The sequence below is a fragment of the Nothobranchius furzeri genome, chromosome 7, assembly GCF_043380555.1.
Source record: "Nothobranchius furzeri strain GRZ-AD chromosome 7, NfurGRZ-RIMD1, whole genome shotgun sequence".
NCBI classification, from domain to species: Eukaryota; Metazoa; Chordata; class Actinopteri; order Cyprinodontiformes; family Nothobranchiidae; genus Nothobranchius; species Nothobranchius furzeri.
Window position 1 is genome coordinate 53,806,160 of NC_091747.1, and position 22,474 is coordinate 53,828,633.

The 22,474-nt window shown below is 41.7% G+C and overlaps 1 protein-coding gene across 2 annotated transcripts; it reads left to right on the forward strand.

Annotated features, from left to right (window-relative positions):
• The first annotated feature begins 602 nt into the window (after positions 1-602).
• Positions 603-7,199, forward strand: LOC139070619 (uncharacterized). Of its 2 annotated transcripts, XM_070553212.1 has the most exons (5): positions 603-834; positions 1,788-2,798; positions 2,874-3,029; positions 3,121-3,213; positions 6,659-7,199. In XM_070553212.1, the coding sequence occupies exons 2-5, from the start codon at positions 1,794-1,796 to the stop codon at positions 6,980-6,982; spliced, it is 1,578 nt and encodes a 525-aa protein (XP_070409313.1). In that variant the 5' UTR covers positions 603-834; positions 1,788-1,793; the 3' UTR covers positions 6,983-7,199. The 2 variants fall into 2 exon arrangements, with proteins under 2 accessions (XP_070409313.1, XP_070409314.1); XM_070553213.1 differs by lacking the exon at positions 603-834 and having other exon boundaries at positions 1,607-2,798.
• Positions 7,200-22,474: the final 15,275 nt, after the last annotated feature.

The window sequence follows — 22,474 nt, forward strand, 5'->3', positions numbered from 1 at the left end:
AGTTTGCTTCGATTTCTTCCCTTGTTGTTAGGGCAAAGTGTTCCTTGTGAGGAGCCAGCTTGGCAAGTTCTTTTGGACTTAAAGGACATTGTTGAAATAATAGTTTGTCCAGTTCAGACAGAAGAGTCCGTTGCATATCTTGATTTTAAGATTTCAGAGCACAGGGTCAAATTCCAAGAGGTCTTTACTGACTGTGAACTTAAGCCCAAGCATCACTTCCTTGAGCACTATCCGCACTTGATACGTCAGTATGGACCACTTGTTGCCCTCTGGACAATGCGCTTTGAGTCAAAGCACAGCTTTTTTAAGAGAGTTGCAAGGAACGTCAGATGCTTCAAAAATGTGTTGCTCACGCTTGCAGAAAAACACCAGCTACAGATGGCTCACCACCTACAGTCCTGCAAGGTTTTGAAACCTTCATTGGAAGTTTCCACTGTCACCAACGTTCAAACGGACATTCTGAACAAGGACATTGTAAGCGCTCTTAAACAAAAGTCTGTAAATGTAGAGACCGTTGCCTTTGCTGAAAGTGTGACACACAATGGACTTCTTTACAAATGTGGAATGATCCTGGTCCATGGCTCGCTGGGAGGACTACCAGAGTTTTGTGAGATTATCCACATGGTCATTCTTCACAACAACCCTCTGTTTGTTGTCAAAAAGCTCAGTGTGTGGTACATTGAACATTTTAGATCATATGATCTAAAATGTTCTCCAAACAAGGAAGTAGAAGTTCTGGAGCCTAAAGAACTGCTTGACAGATACCCCCTTGTTGACTACAGAATTGGAGGAATGCGCCTTGTCACTTTAAAAAGATACATTCATGTTTAAAGGGTGAGGAGAATGATGTGTATGCAATGCTTGTAATTGGAATATTTGTGTCATATTAACTAGTTAAAGAATCTTTATATACAGTTGCAGGAAAAGGTTTGTGAACCCTGTGGAGTTTCATGGATTTCTGCCCGTTGTGGTCCTAAAATGTGATCTGATCTTCATCAAAGTCCCAACAATAGACAGTCTGCTGAAACTAAAACCACGAAAATAATTTTGTTTTTATTTTTTTATTGAACACACCATGTAAACATTAACAGTGGAGGTGGAAAAAGCTTGTAAACCCTTGGATTTAATAGCGGATTGAACCTCTTTTGGCAGTAAGAAGTTCAACCAAATGTTTCCTGTAGTTCAGATCAGACCTTAGGAATTCATCTTTTCTTCCATGAGAGCAATCCCCCCCAGGCCCTGACGCAGCAAAGCAGCCTCAACCACGATGCCCCACCACCATACTTCTCAGTAGGGATGAGTTTCGGATGTTGCTGTACTGAGCCTCTTTTTCTCCACGCAGTGTTGGGTAGTTCTTTCAACAACTCAATTCTGGTTCCATTTGTCCAAAGAATATGTGCTAAAAGGGTTGTTGGCACATCCCATTGATTTCTTTCAGTCTTTAGCTGATGCTTGGATTCTTCTCCTCATTGAGCATTATTGAACAGTTATTGCTGTCAAAGGAGCTTCAACTATTTATTGTTCACATACTTTTTCCACGTGCACTCTGAATGTTTACTTAATGCATTATTTTAGTTTGAAAACACATAATTCTATGTGTGGTATTTTAAGGCAGACTGATTATTGTTGTTGCTTAGAATATCAGATCACATTTTACGGCCAATTTGTTTTTAGATATTTTGATGCTAATTTCAGAACGGGGTATTTAACCCTAAGCTTTACATGTACTTTTTTTTTTGTCCTTAAGAACATGAAGTAGAGACTCATGCCAATTGTTTGTTTTTCAGATTACCATGGGTGCAGCAAGACTTAAAGTCATCTTGGGCGAAAACAATGTGGAAAAATTGATTCTTCCAAATGGTATACCCCAGTCTTTATTAGAACTTGTCAATGTCGTAAAGAACACCTTTGGAATCACAACAGAAATTCGCCTGCAATACATGGACCAAGATTTTGGAAATGAGTTCTTCAATCTAAACGCAACCTCTGAACTGCAGGATTTGGGAACAATCAAGGTGGTTCAACAGGAAGTTGTTCCACTCATAATCACACTTACTGATGATGTTTCATCAGCTTGTGCCACTTTTGATGCTGTTGATTGCTCTTTACAGGCATCAAACAACACAAACATACTCCCTTCTCCTCCAAAACTGTCATTTCGAAGCGTGCAGTGGCCGGCGGTGTTTCCTATTCCACAATTTTCGTATGACACCGAGCTTGTGCTTGAAAGGGGAAATGCTGAATACAAATCATCCTCCAAATTGGTGTATCTCAGCACAAGAACCAAATCTGACATTCTGAACAAAGTATCTGAAGAAATCTTCAAGTACAAAGCTTATCCATGTGATGAACACTTTGTTGCAGTGGCAGAAGCTTTAATCAAAAAACATCCGTGTTTGAAGGAACCTGGATCCTCAAATGGATGGTACGGATGGAAGCAGAGGCTCAAGTACAAAATGGGAAATCTTAGAACCCAGCTCAGACTGCACGGGTGCCCAGAGGTAGCTGTTAACTCCATGAAGTCCAAAGTTACAGAAGGATCTTCTGGCAGAAACGTAAAAAGGCCTAAAAGGGCAGAAGCTAACTTTTATCCATCTTTGCCAACTGGGGACACTTCCGAATCCCTTGAACAGGAAAGACTTTCACTTCTGACTGAAGTGAAAATAAGACACAATGACCGGGTCATTGCAGACAAAATGGCACGCACTTTTGCATACAGGCGACAAGAGGTGGTGGACGGTGAGCCAAGAATCCAGGATTTTAAGGGTCGATGGCCGGCTCTTTTTGATCAACGCGAGGTAAGAAGACATTGTTATTTAATTTAATCGTTGACAGAGGCTTTATATATTAAAGCTTTTATGTTTTTCTTGCAGATCAATGCAGAGTTCCAGAGGCTTGTAGCTCTTCCCCTAGAGCAGAAGTTTTTTTCCCAACTTGACAAGTACTCCACCAAATTGATGACCGCCATTCGCTCAAGAGGAGGATCAACCAGGGAGAAGATATCTGGGCTGACACAAATCTTTGACCAGGTGAACTAAATTCAGGAGACCAATGATGAGTAACCAAAGAAAAACACAATGTTGGCTTTGTTTCTTATTACATTGTATCTCTCAAAACTAGACCGAAGACGTCAACAAAAAAAGAGAGTGTGTCCTGAAAGCCCTCGTCCCTTTCCTTGGAGAGGATGGAAATGCTTTCATCAAAGAATACACGGTAAGTAAATCTTTAAACGGGTAAATAAAAATGTTCTGAATGATTGTGTGTATAAAGTGTTTAGCTTAGAACTATTGTCCTTTTGGGCACCACAAGGACAATATTTGGTAGAAAATTAAGTTTTACTAAAATACCAAAAATTACCAGACGTGGCAGCCTCATAGCGCTTTCACACAAGGATCAGATCAGCTCACTTTGGCCCAGCATCACTCGGCCGGTCTCGGTCCAGTTGTGTTCAGATTGCTGTCTGAGGAATCGGGCCATGGGCGGAGACAGCAGGCGGGGGGAAGGAAGGCAGGTAAACAGGGGGACAGCATTGAGGATAGCGTGGGATATCACGGAAGAAAACAACAAAGGTTGATGTTTTTTTTTTTTTACTTTGTGCGCAGACTGCGGTTCTTTTAAAAGAAAATACCGTAGTTTCACGACCATAAGGCGCAGCTTCAGTTACGTGTCTTTTTGGTATTTAACACATACAAAAGGCGCACCAGGTTATAGGGTGCGGGCGTGGGCACGGTAAAACGTACCGGTAAAACATCTGTGCGGGTTCGGGACTCGGAACATATCAGTGCAAACCAGACATTGTGAAAATTATAACAGCCAAAAGCATGCTTCACTTTATGGGCTCGACACACGGGAGGCGACATCGCCTCTCCTCCATTCATTTTCAATGAGACATGTGCGAAAAAGCGATAATCGCGGGTCTCTCTCCTACCAAGCGAAAAACGTGCATGTGAAAGTTTGCACTCGTGCACGTGTCGTGCACGGACGATCCAGCGACACGATCCCAGAAAGTTGAAACATTTTCAACTTTTCATCGCTGTCGCTCGGACGAGGACCAATCAACGGAGGTTTCATTCACTGACCAATGAGCGGACAGGATGCTCCGTACACCTCCGAGCAAACATGATGGAGAAGTTGATTATTATTATGTTTATATATTAAAATCAGAAGTAAGATTTCACATAACTCTAGCAGCACCTTGTGAAACATCATATCTACCACTTTATTAACTCTGAACCGCTTAAATAACCTTAATTCCCTCCAACCTGACACAGCCAAGCAAAACAACGGAAGTTTCGATTTCGCCATGGAACAGAACGCGTAGACGGCTTTGCCGCTGCCGCGGATCGCCTCCCGTGTGACAGGTAATAAAAGCGACAGCGACAAATTTCGCTGATCGCGGTCGTTTGTCGCCTCCTGTGTGTCGAGCCCATTACTGGTCTAGTCCTGGTTCAGACCTGGTTTAGAGCGCACGTGCACTTCCTCATTGCGTGCGCTGACGGCTCGTGCTCTTCTAATGGGCTCGACACTCGGGAGGCAACTTCGCCTCTCCTCCATTCATTTTCAATGAGACACGCGTGACAAAGCGATAATTGCGGGTCTCCCTCCTACTAAAGCCGGTCGTACACCGGGAGTGCTGCAGGAGGACACAGGGATTTATGGGGGTTGGATGAGTAAAACGAAATAAAGAAAGTAAATCTGTGATTTGTGATCAGTTTAATTTGACATGAACAAGACAAACACGCTTTCTTGACAATCTTTGTGAATAAAAAACGTGTAGAAATAAAAACGAACAGCGTGTGTTATTAGGGAAATAGCGGGCGAGCAGTGTTGATGCATGATTGCGCATGCGTCGTGAGCGGTTCTGATACTTATTGGGTCGCAGCTGCTCGCAGCGCCGCTTCAACTTTGCGATATCCTCACGAGGGACGAGCAAAATAACACGCCAGAAGTCCGTGCGAGCTCACGATTGCACGGTTGAAGTGGTGCAGCAAGCGGCTGAGACCCAAAAAGTACCAGAACTGCTCACGGCGCATGCGCAATCATGCATCAACACCGCTTGCCCGCTATTTCTCTAATATCACATGTTCGTTTTTATTTCTACACGTTTTTTTTACTCACAAAGATTGTCAAGGAAGCGTGTTTGTCGTGTTCATGTCAAATTAAACTGATCACAAAACAGTTTTGCTTTATTTCGTTTTCCTCATCCAACCCCCATATATCCCTGTGTGTCCTCCTGCAGCACTCCCGAAGGACAACAGCTCTGTACATCTCTGAGCAAACATGAAGAAGTTGATTATTATTGTTTTAAATAGTAAAATCAGAAGTAAGATTTAACATAACTAGCAGCACCTTGTGAAACATATCTACTGTTTTTTTTTAAAACTCTGAACCACTTAAATAACCTTAATTCCCTCCAACCTGGCACAGCAAAACAAAACGGAAGATTCACATCCCCTTATGCGCTGTGTTGAAGTTCAGAATGTGTTTAGTTGGTAGATTTAACCACATAAACTTTCCACATGAACAAAATCATATGTTTGTTATTAAAAGGCCTAAGAAAATAGTGTGATTTGAATTGTGTTTTATTAAAAAAGGCAGTGGGAGCAAATATGAGTTTGGTTGTGCTTTATTTGAGCGCTATTACCAGTAATTAATCATCAAATCCAGGCTCGTAGCCTTACTTTGAACGCCCTGTTCACGCCAATGTCCAGCGGTTGGAGTTCCTTTGTCAAGCCTCCTGGAATAACAGCGAGCTCCGAGTTAATTTGCTTTACCCGTTTTTTCACATCGTCCGTGAGATGAGCGCGCATGGAGTCATAGATCAACAGGGACGGTGACGTGTGGAAAAAAACCGCCTGGTCTCTTCACATACACCTCATTCAGCCACTCTTTCATTTTGTCCTCATCCATCCAGCCCTTTTCGTTAGCCTTGACGATGACTCCAGCTGGAAATTTCTCTTTAGGCAGAGTCTTTCTCTTAAAAATCACCATAGGTGGCAGTTTCTGTCCATTAGCATGGCAGCCAAGCACAACAGTAAATGCAGATTTTTTGCGTCCCGTTGTGCGTATCGGTACCGTGCTAGTCCCCTTCTTCTCAACAGTGTGATTCACCGGGATGTCAACGGTGAGCGGCACTTCGTCCATGTTGGTTATGTGACTGGGTCACTTGACCGCGGTGTTTACAATGTCAGAACACCTGCATGAGACGGGATGTTAATTACAATCTGCCAGAATGACTCACCTTCAGATTCCTCCAACATCGTTAAAAATGATCAAATATGGAACATATCGGCGTGCGCAGGCCAGAGTGCTGAAGCTCGGCGCATTGTTATTATGAAGCTAGGGCACATGTGGAGGACACACACACGCGCAAAAATATACTTGTTTTCAATTACATTTATTGTGCCCACTTACTTTTTCTTAGGCCCACCCACAAATGAGTTTCTGGCTACGCTAATGGTGACATATGACAGACTTCTCTGAGCTCCGCAGCCATTACACGGGGTGCGCGCACCACACTTTGGGAATCCCTGGTCTAAGGAAATATCCATTGAAATTTTGTTGAAGGATTAATATAAAAATAAAATTCGGTACAGGGACGATTCCAGCCATGATAAGCTAAATGTGCCAGCTGACAGACTTTTGTGTTGTTTTGCAGGACAGTCACAGAGCAGAGATGCAAAAAGACCTGGAAGACGTCACGATGGCTGTGTATGTCATCCGGTCCGAGGGAGATGAACTTCAAGGGCCTCCTGAGGACATTGGGATTGTAATCGAAGGAGTAGAGGTTCTTGATAGACTGTCCTCAGTTGGAACAGCATGTGCACTCCTGTTAGGTTTGATCTACATTCTTAATCTGGCTTATCCAAAGGTCCTTCGCTTTACATTTGAGGTGTTGCAGAAAATTATAATGGAGCTGGAACCTCAAAAGATGTCTCCAAAGGTGCAGAACCTGTATGTGAAACTGCTAAATATGAATTAATATTGGTGGTTTGCAACCACAAGATCAGTTTTTGCCATTTCCTTTTCCAAAATGTACCTGTAGCACAGGTATGTTGTTTGTAGCTGTCTTTTTTCCCAGCATGGTGCAGAAACTATAATCTAAGCCTTGATTGTTCACTGACGGTGAAGTAATTTGAAAATAGAATTTCTAGGATTTTCCAATTCTAAGTAATACTTAGATAAGTGAGGGGAAAAAACATTCTGTAACCAGTCCAGTCATTCTCCTGATCTGGCAACAGACAGTTTACTTTAGTTGAGCATAAAACAATAAAGGTAAAGGGGAATGAAATGCTTTTGTTAAAATTAATTTATATTGTTTTTGGGCTAAAACGAAGCAAATAGACTGCTGCTAAAACAGGAGAAAAACTGGGCTGTTACAGAATGTTTTTTTTTCTCATTTACCAAAGTTTTACTTAGGATTGGAAAATCCCTTTAAAGCCAAGTGTCATCTACTCTGTTTTTTATATGCACTTCAGTTTAGATTTGTTCTTTTGCTGCATCTTGGTTTTGATTCTGGTTCAGCCATGGATTTTGGATTGCATGTAGGTTTCAGTGAAATGAGTTTTGCCTATGGTTCAAATTAAAAGGGCACCATTGATGGTACATCAGCTGACTTTTTAAACCCGTGTTTAGCAATTCTAGTTTTCGAGTGCCAGTATACGGCAACGTTTAATTGTGTCTCTGCTTCAACACACCTGAATCAAATAATCTGGTCATTAACAGGGCTATGGATTCCTGAACTGCATACTGAGGTTTTTCAGCCATTTTATTCAGGTGTATTGAAGCAAAGACAGAACTGAGAGTTGCAGTACACCCTCAGGCACTGGAATTTCCTTGTGATATAGGTATTGTTCAGTCATTTTTGTACTGTGTTAGATTTGTTCAGAGCCAGCTGAAAATAACGAGCTATTACATTTATCTTCCTTCAATGGTATTCCCCAAAATGTTTACAATTCAGTTTTAATGTCTGGCTTTTTGATGTTATATGCAATTCACTATGTGAAGTCATTGTGTTGTTAAACTGTGAGAGCATTTGTATTAAATTTTGTTACATTTTGCGTATTGTATTTTCTATAACATTTCATGTATTTTGTACTTATTTTTACAAAGTTAGAAGGCAAAATTTTATGTAGGAACAAGCGCACATTGTTTAATTTGTAGTTTTACACTGTAAAGTAAAAACAATGTAGTAGAAAATAGAGTTGATTTAGTCAAGTTAGACCAAGTAGTTAAAATGAGCTTCAAATTTCAATGTAATCAGAATGAAATTCTAACTTTAGTCACACCTTGTATTTCATTTTGAACAAACTTAATTAGATTGTGTGTTACCAGTTGACATGGTTTCTTCAAGTTCTTTCAAAGAGTTTTTTTAATATATATAGAGTTGATTTTTTGTGAATTTTTAAGTTGGACCGAAGTAGTTGGGTAATTTCAATTAACTTGAAATTTATAAATTGGACCAAAGGAGTTAAGATAATTTCAATAAACTTAAAATTTTTAAGTTGGACAAAGGAGTTAGGATAATTTCAATGAACTTGAAATTTTTAAGTTACACCAAGGTAGTTTGGTAATTTCAATTAACTTGTCATTTTTAAGTTGGACCAAAGGAGTTGGGATAATTTTAATGAGCTTAAAATTTTAAAGAAATCTAAATGAAAATCTTACTTTAATCAAACTTTATAGTTCACTTTGAACAAACTTGATTCAACTGTGTGTTACCAGTTGACATGGTTTTTTCAAGTTTTTTCAAAGAAACACTTTTTTCAGTGCAGTTATAACTGTGGCACAATGCACGAGGCAAAATGCCCCGAACAACTGGTCACAGAGTTTACTTATACCAAGAGATAAGAAAGGAATGAAAGAGAGAGAGAGAGAGAGAGAGAGAGAGAGAGAGAGAGAGAGAGAGAGAGAGAGAGAGAGAGAGAGAGAGAGAAGAGAGAAAGAGAGAAAGAGTGAGTGTCTGGCTTGTGTGGGTGTGTCTGAATAAGTGGACATGCAAAGAGGCATAGAGCAATATATATTACATTCAGTTGATTGAATCAATGATCAAGAATTAATAAACATACATTTTATTTCCCATTTTTAAATGTTACACCATCTTTTCTTCTGTATGAGGTCAGATTTAGGCTCACGAATCCGCCCTTCAACTGTGTATCTAACCATAGCGGGACTCGATTTACGGCGTGTCCGCCAATCTGTTTAAAAGTCTGACCACCTACATGTGAGACAGGTGTAGAATGAGTTGCGATATCCTTCTGTCTACAAGGATAAGGCAAGTCCAGGCACACTCTCATTCATTCAACAACGGTTAACAACATCTAAGACAAACAAACAACAAAAATCGATGACAAGAGTTGCGTTTCTATTCAAGAAGAAATGTCCAAAAACCAATTTAACCTCTCAGTTATCACACCGCGATAACTAGAGTTGCGTTTCTGTTTAAGGCAAAACGCCCAAAGGCCAGGCCAAAACAAAGTTTTGTTTATATTTCAGGTCAAAACACCCAAAAACCAATTTTACCTCTTAGTTATCACACCGGTCCATTACTTTATCACACCAGGGTTGCGTTTATATTTAGGCAAAAACGCCCAAAAAACCAAGCCAATACAGCATTCCTGGAATCTGTTTATGTTTCTCTCCCTCGCTCTAGTGCATTAATGTAACCGTACCTAAACAGCACTTCAGGAATCTCTTAGGTGTGTTCTTGCTGTGTCTTTGTAAATCCATGCTTTCGTTCTTTTTTAAACACAGAAACAGTTTTGTTTACCTGTTTGTAGCTACGGTTTCGCCGACAGCTGCCGGCTTCTTCAGGCTGACGCTGATGGTGGCGCGTCACTTCCTTCTCCGTTTATCTGCGGGCAGCAGAGGACGTTGTCGCCCTCTACTGCCCGCTCTCCCCTCTCCGACGATGCAGTCCCATGCGTGGTCCAGCGTGTAAACTCCGTCGTCCCTGTTCATGGTCCCACATCCACGTCTCCTTATCTCTATTGCTTCTTTGATCCATCTTTTGTATTTTTGTTGTTCGGTGGTTATGATCCGTGTGCTGTCCCAGTCCATTATATGGTTTTCTCTTGAGCAATGTTCTGTTACGGCTGACTTTTTTATTGTACTTTCAGCCGTAACAGAACATTGCTCAAGAGAAAACCATATAATGGACTGGGACAGCACACGGATCATAACCACCGAACAACAAAAATACAAAAGATGGATCAAAGAAGCAATAGAGATAAGGAGACGTGGATGTGGGACCATGAACAGGGACGACGGAGTTTACACGCTGGACCACGCATGGGACTGCATCGTCAGAGAGGGGAGAGCGGGCAGTAGAGGGCGACAACGTCCTCTGCTGCCCGCAGATAAACGGAGAAGGAAGTGACGCGCCACCATCAGCGTCAGCCTGAAGAAGCCGGCAGCTGTCGGCGAAACCGTAGCTACAAACAGGTAAACAAAACTGTTTCTGTGTTTAAAAAAGAACGAAAGCATGGACTTCAGGAATCTGTTCTACATGTCCCTTCCAGCGAACCAACCAATTTAACCCCTGGTCACCTAGGATTTTCTCTCTGTACCACAAGACAAAACGACAAGAAACAAACTGGTCTCACCAAATCTCTCCACTCCAGGGCTTGAGTTCGTGGATCCGCATTCCTCCTAGCGACGTCAAGACCTCACCGACCCCCCAGCAAAACTCAGCGCTGGAGGAGATTTAGGTTGTCGACATTTCTCCGGCTTCAGTCCTTGGCGCCGTGAGGTGACGGGACCCCGGCTCGAAGGGCCAAATAATGTCATGGATTTTATCAATATGTTTATCAATAACCCATTTCCTGTAGCCAACGAGAAAAAGGAGACAATGAACAGTCAAGTCAAACAGTTATAACTGTGGCACAATGCACAATGCAAAATGCCCCGAACATCTGGTCACAGAGTATTTATACCAAGAGATAAGAAAGGAATGAAAGTGAGAGAGAGAGAGAGAGAGAGAGAGAGAGAGAGAGAGAGAGAGAGAGAGAGAGAGAGAGAGAGAGAGAGAGAGAGAGAGAGAGAGAGAGAGAGAGAGAGAGAGAGAGAGAGAGAGAGAGAGAGAGTGTGTGTGTGTGTGGCTTGTGTGGGTGTGTCCGAATAAGTGGGCATGCAACGAGGCATGGAGCAATTCATATTACATTCAGTTGATTGAATCAATAATCAAGAATTAATAAACATAAAATTTCCATAACATGTAGAAATCATTTCCAATTGTTTGTCATTTTGCAATTTAATGAATGATGAGATCTTAATGTGAAAGATGGCTCAGAGCCAGCCCAAGTGATGTTAGCCAAGAGGCGGCGTCAGCGATAAGAGAATGATGGGAAAGAACGACGGGAAACTTCCTTAATTTGTCCAACAACAAAAGGAGGTAGAATGTCAAGCTAATTTAAAATTAGAGCCAACGTTTTCCTACAGTAACCAAATCTCTTTCAAGTATTCTTCCGGCACTCGCAGAGTACAGACTCTTCTGCTTTTGCTCCCTTATCTTTTTTCCCAAGGCTCTTTTGTCCTGTCTGCCTACAGAGCGCTTCTCTGCATTTCTTCTGGAAATCCCTATTTTTCAGAAATGGATTTAATTAATTGGTCATTCAACGCGATTGATAAGATTTTTTCTACGATGAGAATGGAGGAGGGGGCTCCCACTTGCCCGCAAGGGACACACGCAGCGGGATATGCACTCGATTCCTGGAAGGTGTGGAGGACCATATGTCTCTCAGCTGTCCATTGAGGATGTCGAAGATATGTGGATATTTGGCCTGATGATCACTGGATTTCTTCTGATTGGAGTGGGAGGATATCTGGTTTTCTGGAAATTTGGGAAGATGGGGGCGATTGGTGGGCGACCCGCACCCACGGGAAGCACCGCCCGGGCGGAGACCTCACAGCTTGGGATGCTACTCGAGGTGAATCGTAAGCTGGACAATGTCCTAGCTGCGTTACCGGTGTTAGTGCGTAAAATGGATGTCATCTCGGAGAGGGTCACCGGACGGTGTGGAGATGTTTAACACATAAATTGGCTTCGCTGAAGGACTGGAATGACCAGTTACAGACTTCAAGGCAGAGAGGAAAATTATCTCTGCCTGACCCAAACAAAGTCTTGTTATCCAAATCTGACGCCAAGGCAGCCTTGTGAATGCCAACAACAACAACCCCCACGAAGGAAGGAATGCAGACAGATGCTGCGTTCCTCCCAAGATCTCCCTCCCATCTGTGGACTACAGTGGTTGAGCGCCGTACATGCCGTGCATGGCTGCTCTCGCTGGGGTGAAACAGGATCCCAGCCCCCCCTGCCTTCCTAGTGTGATGTTGTGTTGTGTTATCTGTTGCTTATCTGTGGAGGTGTTTTTTTTCGCAGAGCAAAGCTGCCCTCCTGGGGGGAGAGCAGCTGTGAAGTGCCTTTTATCCCCCTCCTCCCGAATCCAATCCTCATATCCTTTTCTCTCTCTATTAAGGTAGCGCGACCCGGTTGCGAATGACCACAGTCACCAATTCTTGTCATGTGTCTTGCCCAGTATGTCTGATCTCTGAATTGTGTGTACTGAAACTCTAATTTCCCTTCCCTGGGACAAATAAAGCTTTTCATTCATTTCATTTTCAAGTACCTGCTGATGGTGGTCGGAGGGATTGTTGACGCCAGTGTTCGGAAGTCTCGCTTCCGTGGGTGCGCCCCCAGGCAGCTGTTGCTACATTGTAGCTCATCACCACCAGCGTGTGAATGTGTGCACGTGGGTGAATGACTGTTGTGAAGTCCCTTGGGAGGGGGGATTTTTGAACCCTAGAAGTTGCTATTCAAACAAGCCATTTACTACAAAACACCACAAACTTTCTCATTTTCATGCTGAAAACCATCGTGGGCCCAGTCAAAACATAATGGGTGAGCACAGCGTGTTCTTAACCCTCCCATTGTCTTTATGGGTGACCCCGTGAGGAAAGTTGACCATTGAGCAGGACTGATGGTTTATTCCTTGAGGTTCACATGGCAGGGGTGAGGTGATGCTCACTCCTCACCCCTGCCACATAGAACCAAGGGATAAACCATTAATCCTGCTCAATGGTCAACTTTCCTTGTGGGGTCACACCCATTAGGACAGTGGGAGGGTTAAAGCAAAAATCTGGAGTTTGTTTCTCTTAGGGCATCAACTAGAGGCGGGAAAATGTATTGCACTGTAAGCCCCTCTTCGTCCTTTCATGGTTGCGGCTGAAAGAGCTAAAACAATGTTTTGCAATGATTATTCTCACGTTATGCAATTTCTTCACGTATATATATTTTTTTAAGACTTACTTGTCCACAAGAAAAGTCGCCAACTCTGCATCAGTTTAGGTACATCCTCATGCTCGTGAAATCTGTACGTAAACAGATGTCTAATGCTATTGGCTATTGCTGAGCAATGCTCAATTCAAATTGCACAGCACCCTACTGGATGGGGGCAGGCTAAGCACGTTTATTTGTTGTTGTATTGCCTATATTATTTCACAGTAAAGGGTAAGGTTATAATTTTTATGGATTTCTAAAAATAATCATACATGCAGTAATTCCTGAAAGAGGGAAACGCTGGATTGCTGCTTTTGAAAAGTACTTTAAGACTTTGCCAAGACCATTCATGTTCTAGCTGTTTTAGCAGGGTTTTCATCCTTTGTGAAAAGGGCTTAAGCAATAAATTACCATTTGCCATCAACCCTTGTCATAATGAAGCAAGGATGTGCTCTCACTTAGTTCTCTTGATTGACTTCCTTTCTCGGTTCCTCCAGGACATGGTCAGTTATTAAGCAAATGAGTTGCTACTCCAGTGGGTTTCACCATCAGATAACCATGACTGAAGGTTAATGCAGTCCTGTTAGTCAAGAAAATCTGAGTTCACAGAGGAACCCCCCGGTGGCACGATGCCCTGCTTTGTACAAGTGACCTCTGACCTGCTGCCGCTAGCCTTATTTACAAGGTTCCCATTTTCAAGAGGTCAATGAGAGCACACAACACAAGAGGCTTAATAAGATTAATAAGATCTTAAAAAGCTATTTTACTTTTAATTTTATTGAATAAGCTTTGGTTGTAATAGATTTCAAGATTAGTAATATTTCATTTACAAGGCGTGCTTTTTCACATCGGTGTATTTCTGCTGACTATTTGGTTGTAAAATGAAAGCTTTTCCCACGTGTTTTGCTGCAAAATGCTCTGAGAAACTAGCCTGGCCTGCCAGACTCATCTTCTATTTAATTCTGCACAGAGAGCTAGTCTGGTTACTCACAGGCAGAGAGGCACATGAGGGGCGGGGCTAGCCAGGTCAAAAATAACCAATCAGAAAAAAGGCAGAAATGTCGACTGTACCGCGTGACGCTGTAGTGTTTTAGCTGTATTCAAAAATGGCGTCTGACAACAGCGCTAACGTCTTTCTTTAGATGAAAGGCTTTTATCATTCTTACTTGTTGCAGTTTTAAAGATGTGTTTAAGTCACTTAGAACAGAGGGAGGAGCCGCAGAAAACTCCGCTTCAGACTCTCTGTTTATGAGAAACTCAGTGTTGCAGTGTGTGTGAGACATACGCTGCTCAGCACTGATTGGCTAGGTTAGAATTAGGGGGTGGGGTTGTTTGAATAGGAGAGTTCCCTATATGGGAAGCATTGGGCTGGCTGGCCAGGTTACTGCAAAACATTAATGTCCAGTATTCCTAAACTATGTCCAAGTCCCTGCATTGATTAAACAGTTGGCTCTACAAATATTGTTTTTTTTTCTTACAAATCAATCCAAACAGCAGTAAAACAATTTCAAATCGTATTATTTGACACATCTGGAAACAACTCAAAAATTATTTTACTGAAGGTTAATTGCCACATTTGTGACACTGACTTCCTATTTCAGTCTTGAGATTTATTCCTTTGTCCCCATTGAGTCAAGCATAAAATTAAGACAAATAAAAAGCCAGAAGCCTAAAGAACTGGCAGTCATTCTGCTTGGCTCTCTGCTTGATTTTTAGATGAAAGAACATTTGTGATGCAAATTTTGCAATCATTAAAAGGGTCACAAGGTCAGAAAATGTGAGAAATCTTTCTAGCTTGTATGTTTCTTAGCCCCTCTCTGAAGAAATGTCAAATATTGAAAACCATTATGACCTAGTACAGGGGTATACAATTCTGGGCATGGAGGGCCAGTATCCAGCATGTTTTAGCTTTAACTCTGTTTCAACACAGCTGATTTCAATTAGCAGGTGATTAACAGGCTCTCTGCAGAGCCACATGAGCTGCTGCACAGGTGATTCAACCTCTGAATCAAGTGTGTTGGAGCAGAGAAACCACTAAAACGTGCTGACCCTTCAGGCCCGTAATTAAATACCCCTGACCTAGTACTTAAAGTCACACTTGGCAGTTTTGCTTGCTTTTAGTACCCCCAAGGTTCTGTTATTATTCTGTGTGGTTAAACCGAAAATGAAACTACTCCTCGCTGTACGTTAGTTTTATTATGACCTTAATCTAACAGCTGAAATGTCTCCTCAGCCTTCATTAGTTTCTACAAGAGTGATTCATCACTCAGTGAAACAAATCAGCTGTGTTTATGATCTAAAACGTGCAGGAAACATGCCGGAAGCAGACTGCAACGCCAGATATGTCAGCTCAATTTGTCCAACAGGTGGTTGCCGCACTGAAGTTGCAAGTGCGATTTTCAGAAGGCAGTGGGGGTTTGAGTGACATTTCATTAACCCAGTGAAGCACCATTTTAGCACATATGGCTCAAGAAAATGATTTTAAAATATGAAAAAGTTGCATAGTATCCCTTTAATAGTACAAGTCCTTCAAAGTATGAGGCAAACCATTTTCTGTGAAAGATATAGGGATCCTAACCCCAAAATTCCACTACCTCCGCTCTGCTCCGCCCCCGCCTTCCGCAGCCGCTTGCTTCCGAACTCAATTTTTACTGGTACCCGCTCTACAACGGCTCCGCTCCGGTGCGGAGACCTGAGGTGCGCAAACAAGCATGCGCTGGATTTTCGAGATCTTGCGATACAGTCTGAGCAATAAACGCGGGAGTTAGATCCAAACACCCGTTGTGTGGGAGAAGCATCGAAATGAACTGTTTAATCTGCCCATCATTTGTGTTGAGAGATCAGCAGTGTTTGGATCAACAAAGGGTGACTACTATGAAAGTGGAAACTGTATTTATGGCTTATTTTTGTGCATTTAAAGTTCAGCCGCCATTGATAGTTGTTAAAAGTTGTTAAACCTGTGCATATGAAACAAAAAACGCTTTTTGTTTATCGATTTATTGTGAAATAACGGAAGTTGTGCTTGCTCCCTTTCTTGTTGGGCGGTTGTGATTTCTGTCCATTGACTGCGGAGGTGCTCCGGCATCCAGCAAAAATAGAATCGATCCTATTTTTGCCGGATGGCGGAACGGCAGGCGGCGCACGGCGCCGCACGGCCGCAGTAGTGGAACAGCTGTGATTGACTACGAGGGACCGATTTTGCTGCGGAGTTCGTGCTGGAGCGGAGCGGAGGTAGTGGAATTTTGGGGTAAGTCCTGCCCTTCTACTTCCGTACCATGGGTCCCTGTAAGAACAAAAAAATTAAAACAATGTCAGTGGGGCTAAAAACTATTTTCTAATTCCGTTTGTTATGTGTCATGGATTTCACATATGTCCGTGAATTTTAAAGATGCATTTGGATTCCAAAAATGCATTTATTTTCAAAACGGGGGGTAACGTTATTTTAGGTGTTGTGTGAAAGGGAGTCCAGGACTACAAATATGCTTCACAAAAATGACGTCATCTAATAGGCTTATTCCCAGAATGCGCCATGTGGGAGTGGCGTGTGGGGATCCGCTCTGGGAATACCAGGTATGGGCCACGTCAGCAATGTACCTGATGACAGCCCACGAAGAAGGCTTCAGCTGAAAAGCTGAAACTGTTGGCAGGTAAAAGACATGTATACCAATTTCTCTTACTAATATCTCATACCTACTAATAGAAACTTCTTTTTTTTCTAATTGCTGTGAACCTTCATTTTCAATAGGGCGCACCATCTTGGTGTATTTCTAAAATAAATACGTTTTATAAAAGCTGAACTTTGACATTTGCATGTAAAAAGTTGACATGTCTTAAATAACATCCACATGAATACCACCTGAAGATTCCCAGCAGAAAAAAATTGCTTACAATTGTTTGCCTTCTACTTCCCATCATGCATCTTGGTACCATGTTTTTTTGAACATGAACATTAACATCAACATGCTGTAAATGTTACCCTGATGATTCATCAGTTCTGGCACTCACCTTGCTCTTGTCCATTTAATGCAAACCTTGTCGAAGGAAAGAATATAGTTACTATTGGCAACCTGTGTGGTTCACAGCTCCACAGCCTCATTTGCAAAACAGTTTTTCTGCATCACTTTATCAAAACCAGCCTCACGTTTCTTTCAGCCCGTCGTTTTAGTAGAGTAGAAAACAAAAATGTACCTTTTGCTCACCGTGTGCATCGCTTAACCTTTGCTGTCCTTCAGTCAGTCATCCATGGTAAGAATATTCTGAATCTATCCAACAAATGGCATCAACGTGGAAATCCTATTTGCTGTCTAACCCAAATGTCTGTTATTACTTCCACGACCAAGAACATGATAAGCTTTTTAAGTTTCATATGGAATTTGATAATCTTGAATATATGAAGCTCTAATTAACTAGTTTTTCTTAAATAAATCTGCTGTGGTCTCTATAAGAATTCCTGTGGGTCGTTTTCTGTGAAAAAAAAAGCTTTGGCACTCCCCTTTCAGGAAGTAGAAGTGAGCCAGGGGACCTCTGATAGGCTAACAGCAACTTGACTATTACTGGCTCCATTTGCTCTGCACCATTGATGTTTTATCACCACAAACAACACAAACCTGAAGGATTTCTGCTGTGTGGTGGAGATATTAATACTGTTTCTACTAGCCGAGACGTGCTCTACTCTCTCCTGGATGCTCAAACAGCCTTCCCATTGCGAGCCAAGGGGGTCAATCCATCAAATTTGCTCATTTGTAGTGTGGCATAAAGCTTTGTGGCTTCACGTTCAGCCTACATGTGAAACTTTGAGTAGACGATCATGTCTGGAAAAAAATTAAATAAAAAACTGTTTTGGCTCATTTATTTTTTAAAGCTGATCCAACAGAAACATTGTTTAAAACACTGACGTGTACAATAACTCAAGAGAAGAACGTAAGGCTGAGCCCCCTAGTGGCTGGCTGCAGTGCACGTTGAAGCTCCCAGTTTAGGAGCGTAAAGCATTTATATTTAAACACTTCAAAATGGGGCTGCACAATATATTGCAAATATATTTTTATCGCGATATCAGCATGCACAATATGCATATCTCAAAGAACAGAGACATATCGCAAAGAATAGTCAGCTCAGATGTTTGCTACACATAATGCATTCTGTCAATCAAACGGAAGAATTCTGTTTTTTTTAACAAATTAAACAGAGCTCACCCAACTGGGTTCTCATGGGTTAGATGCCTGCCCTCGAGGCAGACAGCACTTAACTTTGATGGTTAGCAAACACCTGACGTAGATTTGTTCTGCTCTTTCTGCTTTTCCCGGGATCCACTGATTGCCTTTTCTTGTTCTTTTTCTTTTTCCCTTTCCTCGTGTCTTTAGCTTTTCTCATTTTACGAGATTTACTTTTTTTGTTTGTAATTTTTTAATTTCTCTATTTTTGATTGTTTTTGTTCCCGAGTTAAGTTTTTATTTATAGCAAGTCATGTCGCCATTGCATTATTCATCACTGTTATCGTATATTGCAGGTTATCCTAATATCGTGCAGCCCTACTTCAAACGTATGTCGATTTCTCGTTTCTTGTGTTCGATAGAAAATCCATTCAAATCAAGTGCCCAGGGAAAGGTTGGTCAGTTTTGTTTTCTTCCATAGTTCCTCTAAGCCACTTTCGGATAAAGAAGTTCCAAGAACTATGTTCTTAGAACCATCCTTAAGATTTTCGTTCTTATAACTTCCTTTCCCAGGGGAACCTTTTCTGTTTCCATTTGCATAGGACTCTATGTGAGTGATGCCTGTGACAGTATTAATCACCCCACTCTGGTTGTTATGATCTGAAATTAAAAGAAACTCTTGTTTAAGTTTCTTCATTTTGTCCCTGCACTGCTTGACGGTGTGGTAATATTCAGCTTTTTTCCAGTTGCATAGTTATCGTTAAATAATGTTTGATATTACTACGAACCCTCTCTGAACATCTTTGGTTGTATAGATAGCCAGGAGGGCTCTTACTTCCTCGTCAGCCCACTTGTCACAGGTTTTGTCCATTTCATGGCGGGCCCTTAATAAGCAGGAATCTAGACAGGGGCGTAGCTTACGAGTTCACCAAACACCTACGTCGTATGAGTTCCAGTGGAAACATGAAAATACCCTACCTCCGAGTTTAAATGGTTCTAGGAACTGAGGGCCAAGGTCCTTAGTTCTTATTTGTCCAAATACGTGATTCCTGAAAAGCTTACAAGAACTATAAAAGGTTCCTACTAGGGATGAGCCGGATACTCGTTTCAGACTAGTTTCTGGTACGGATAAACCATTTTTGACGAATACGAGCATGAAACGAGTGTAACGTTATGAAGTTCATAATTTTCAGCTCCACACAGCTGCCCCTGTACACAGTAACACCCGTGTAGAAAACGCCAAGGTCGGGTGTTCCTCAGACTGTTTACATTCCAGGAGAAGAGCCAGAAGGAGAAGAAGAATGCTTTTCAATAATCAAAGTACTTAATTTGTGATTAAAGCTAATCGAAACAGATGTTGATCAATAATAATCAAGTGAATGATCTGTGGAATAAAGATGTCATGATTTATGTGTTTAATGAAAACAGGACTACTGCACAGACAGACTGACCCTCATCTCCATAGAAACGCATGACACATTGTTCCAACCAATCAGAGCTTTCGGCTGCCGTAAGAGAATCTGGCTTGTTGAATTAAAGTGTCCAATCCCGTTTACTAAAACTTAAAACAATTCAGAGATATAAAAACAAGGCAACGCCATTTTATAGGCAGTTCCATTTTGACTTCAGTTCTATTCACCGTCATCCCAAAGAGAAGCACAGCCTGGCCAGATGTGTTTTCTTCTTTAAACTAAGAACTGTGAAGTTGGAGATTTTCGTCGTTTAACAACCAGACGACATCCTTTCAAAATAAGAGCACCTGCTGACGCTGCCGATTGTTTCCTGGGTCGACCCTTCAGACGGGCTTTGAAACGCTGTGACCGCGGTTTCGACCAGCTCCAGCGCACATCCGAGGTCTTCAGACCTGGCATTTCCTGATCTACCTGGGAGGCCCCCACTGGGTACGTACACGGCAAAATAGCAGCTCATGTCATCACTTTATAAGCCCCGTGATATCTAGTCATAACAATCAAAGACTACCAGATTCAATGACGTCAGCCTAAGGAGTCTGAACCAACCACACACACACACACACACACATCGAACATCACATTAATTTCCAAACAACACAGAGTTAGTCCTGATAGATTGTAGAATTTATAATAAAATTCTTAAACGATCCCAACTCTCTTTTCTTGTCTCAAGGTCAATACAGAGTGTTAAATGAACTCCCTGATGATAAAAACAACCTATTCTTCTGATTATAACAAGTGATCTACTTACAGTGTATTAAAATACAACTCTAGATCGTTACATCACTCTATTTCACTACACGAGTAAAACTCGTAAATATCTGTAATTATGCTGAAGGAAAATCCTCATTGGGTAACTGACTGTCTTCATGCTCTGTGACTGGCCAGTCGCCTACCCCTCCCTACACACAAAATGGGCACAAGGTGGTTCAATGTGTTCGCATGCATTATGTTGTGCAGCATGAAAAGCACCAGTGAGGGAGTTTAACTCAAAATATGTGCTTTAGCAGATTGTTATGGGACTACGGAGCTTCTTGAACCATGTATACAGGTAGCAGTTCAATGACTCTACTCCTCAGAAGACCTGTTAACACAAGAGCATGCTTCAGTTAGCTAGTTTGGTGAACAGAAAGGGCAGTCTCTGTTTGCTGAATAAATCAGTCCAGCTGAAAGTGTGTGCGTGTGTGTGTGTGTGTGTGTGTGTGTGTGTGTGTGTGTGTGTGTGTGTGTGTGTGTGTGTGTTCCACAAGGTAATGCCTTTGGGGAGCTGTTAGAAATGAATACTTTGGGAATAAATTCTTGCAGCTGCTGCTACTAATGCCGTAGAAATCGTTACGATGCTAAAAAAGCAGTTGTTCCTCTGCAGGGGGTTAACAGAATCTTATTTTCCCTTTGGCTTCATTTTACATTGAACATAGCTATCGATCAATAATCTTTATCATCTCTTTAAACCGTGTGAATCTGATCTTCAGCTCAAAGAGGGAGACGTGTCGGGAGCACAGAGATGCTGATTGCCACTTGGTCCTCATCTCTAGATCCTTAAAAGTCTTGACATTTTCACCGATAGACCCCATTTCTCCCTTTGATATTCAGTTTCTGTATTTCTCCAGCAGGTGATGGTTTGGCTCCATCTCAGTTGACAATGTGCAGCCTGAATTATTGGCTTTTACATTTATTTCCAAACATTTTACAAGAAAAAAAGGGCAATCAGCTAAAATCTCACTCATTACTTAGATTTTAAATCTTTTCGAATTTAAACAGGGACTTCAGAACCTCAGAAATAGGATTGAAAAATTATTTTTGGTTTATCTCGATCCTTTTAATTCAAGTATGCAAAATATTTTGAGTTGATTTTATTGAACAAGTAACACTTAGTGCTTTATTTTTTTTTTCCTTAGATCATTTTTTAGGTTTTGTGGTGACTAATCTGAGGTAGAAACAAAACTACAGTGATTGAGCCCTGATGATCAGTGGAGCTTCGTTATCTAGAGTCTGGATCATACAGAAAATAAAGATTAATTAGTATACCTCATGACTTACAAGTCACGTGGTCTAATTTGACAAAATTTGAAAAAAAAAATGCACTATTTGACCATTTCAGTGTGACAGTTTCTTTGAATGTTTCAAGAAAAAAAACCAAGAGTATCATGATACTTAAATGTTTCCTCGGGGTCTAAACTGGTGGCATCAGCGGTGCAGAACAGCGGTGGGACGGTTTACTGGTGTGCTACCGAGAGAGGGTCTAAGCCACGGAGGGGATTGTCCGCCGTCCGCCCCGTTGGACTCGCAAGATCACAAAATCTCGAGACTTCAAAGGTCACAATTTGTTTATGCCTTCTACTATTAAACCGAAAAGAAGGAGATCGCGAGATAATGTTTTTCTCCACTGCCAAAGTTAAAGCCATGAAAAACACTGTTGCACTCGACCGAAGCTGGGAGTAAATGAGCCGTTACGTCTCTTCTATTGATGTAATCTACATAGATAAAAAAGCGCATCTCTGCAGTAGTCTTATTTTGAAAATTACCGGACATTTTACACTGAAACTGTGTTTATTTCCTGTCTTGCCCTATGTTAA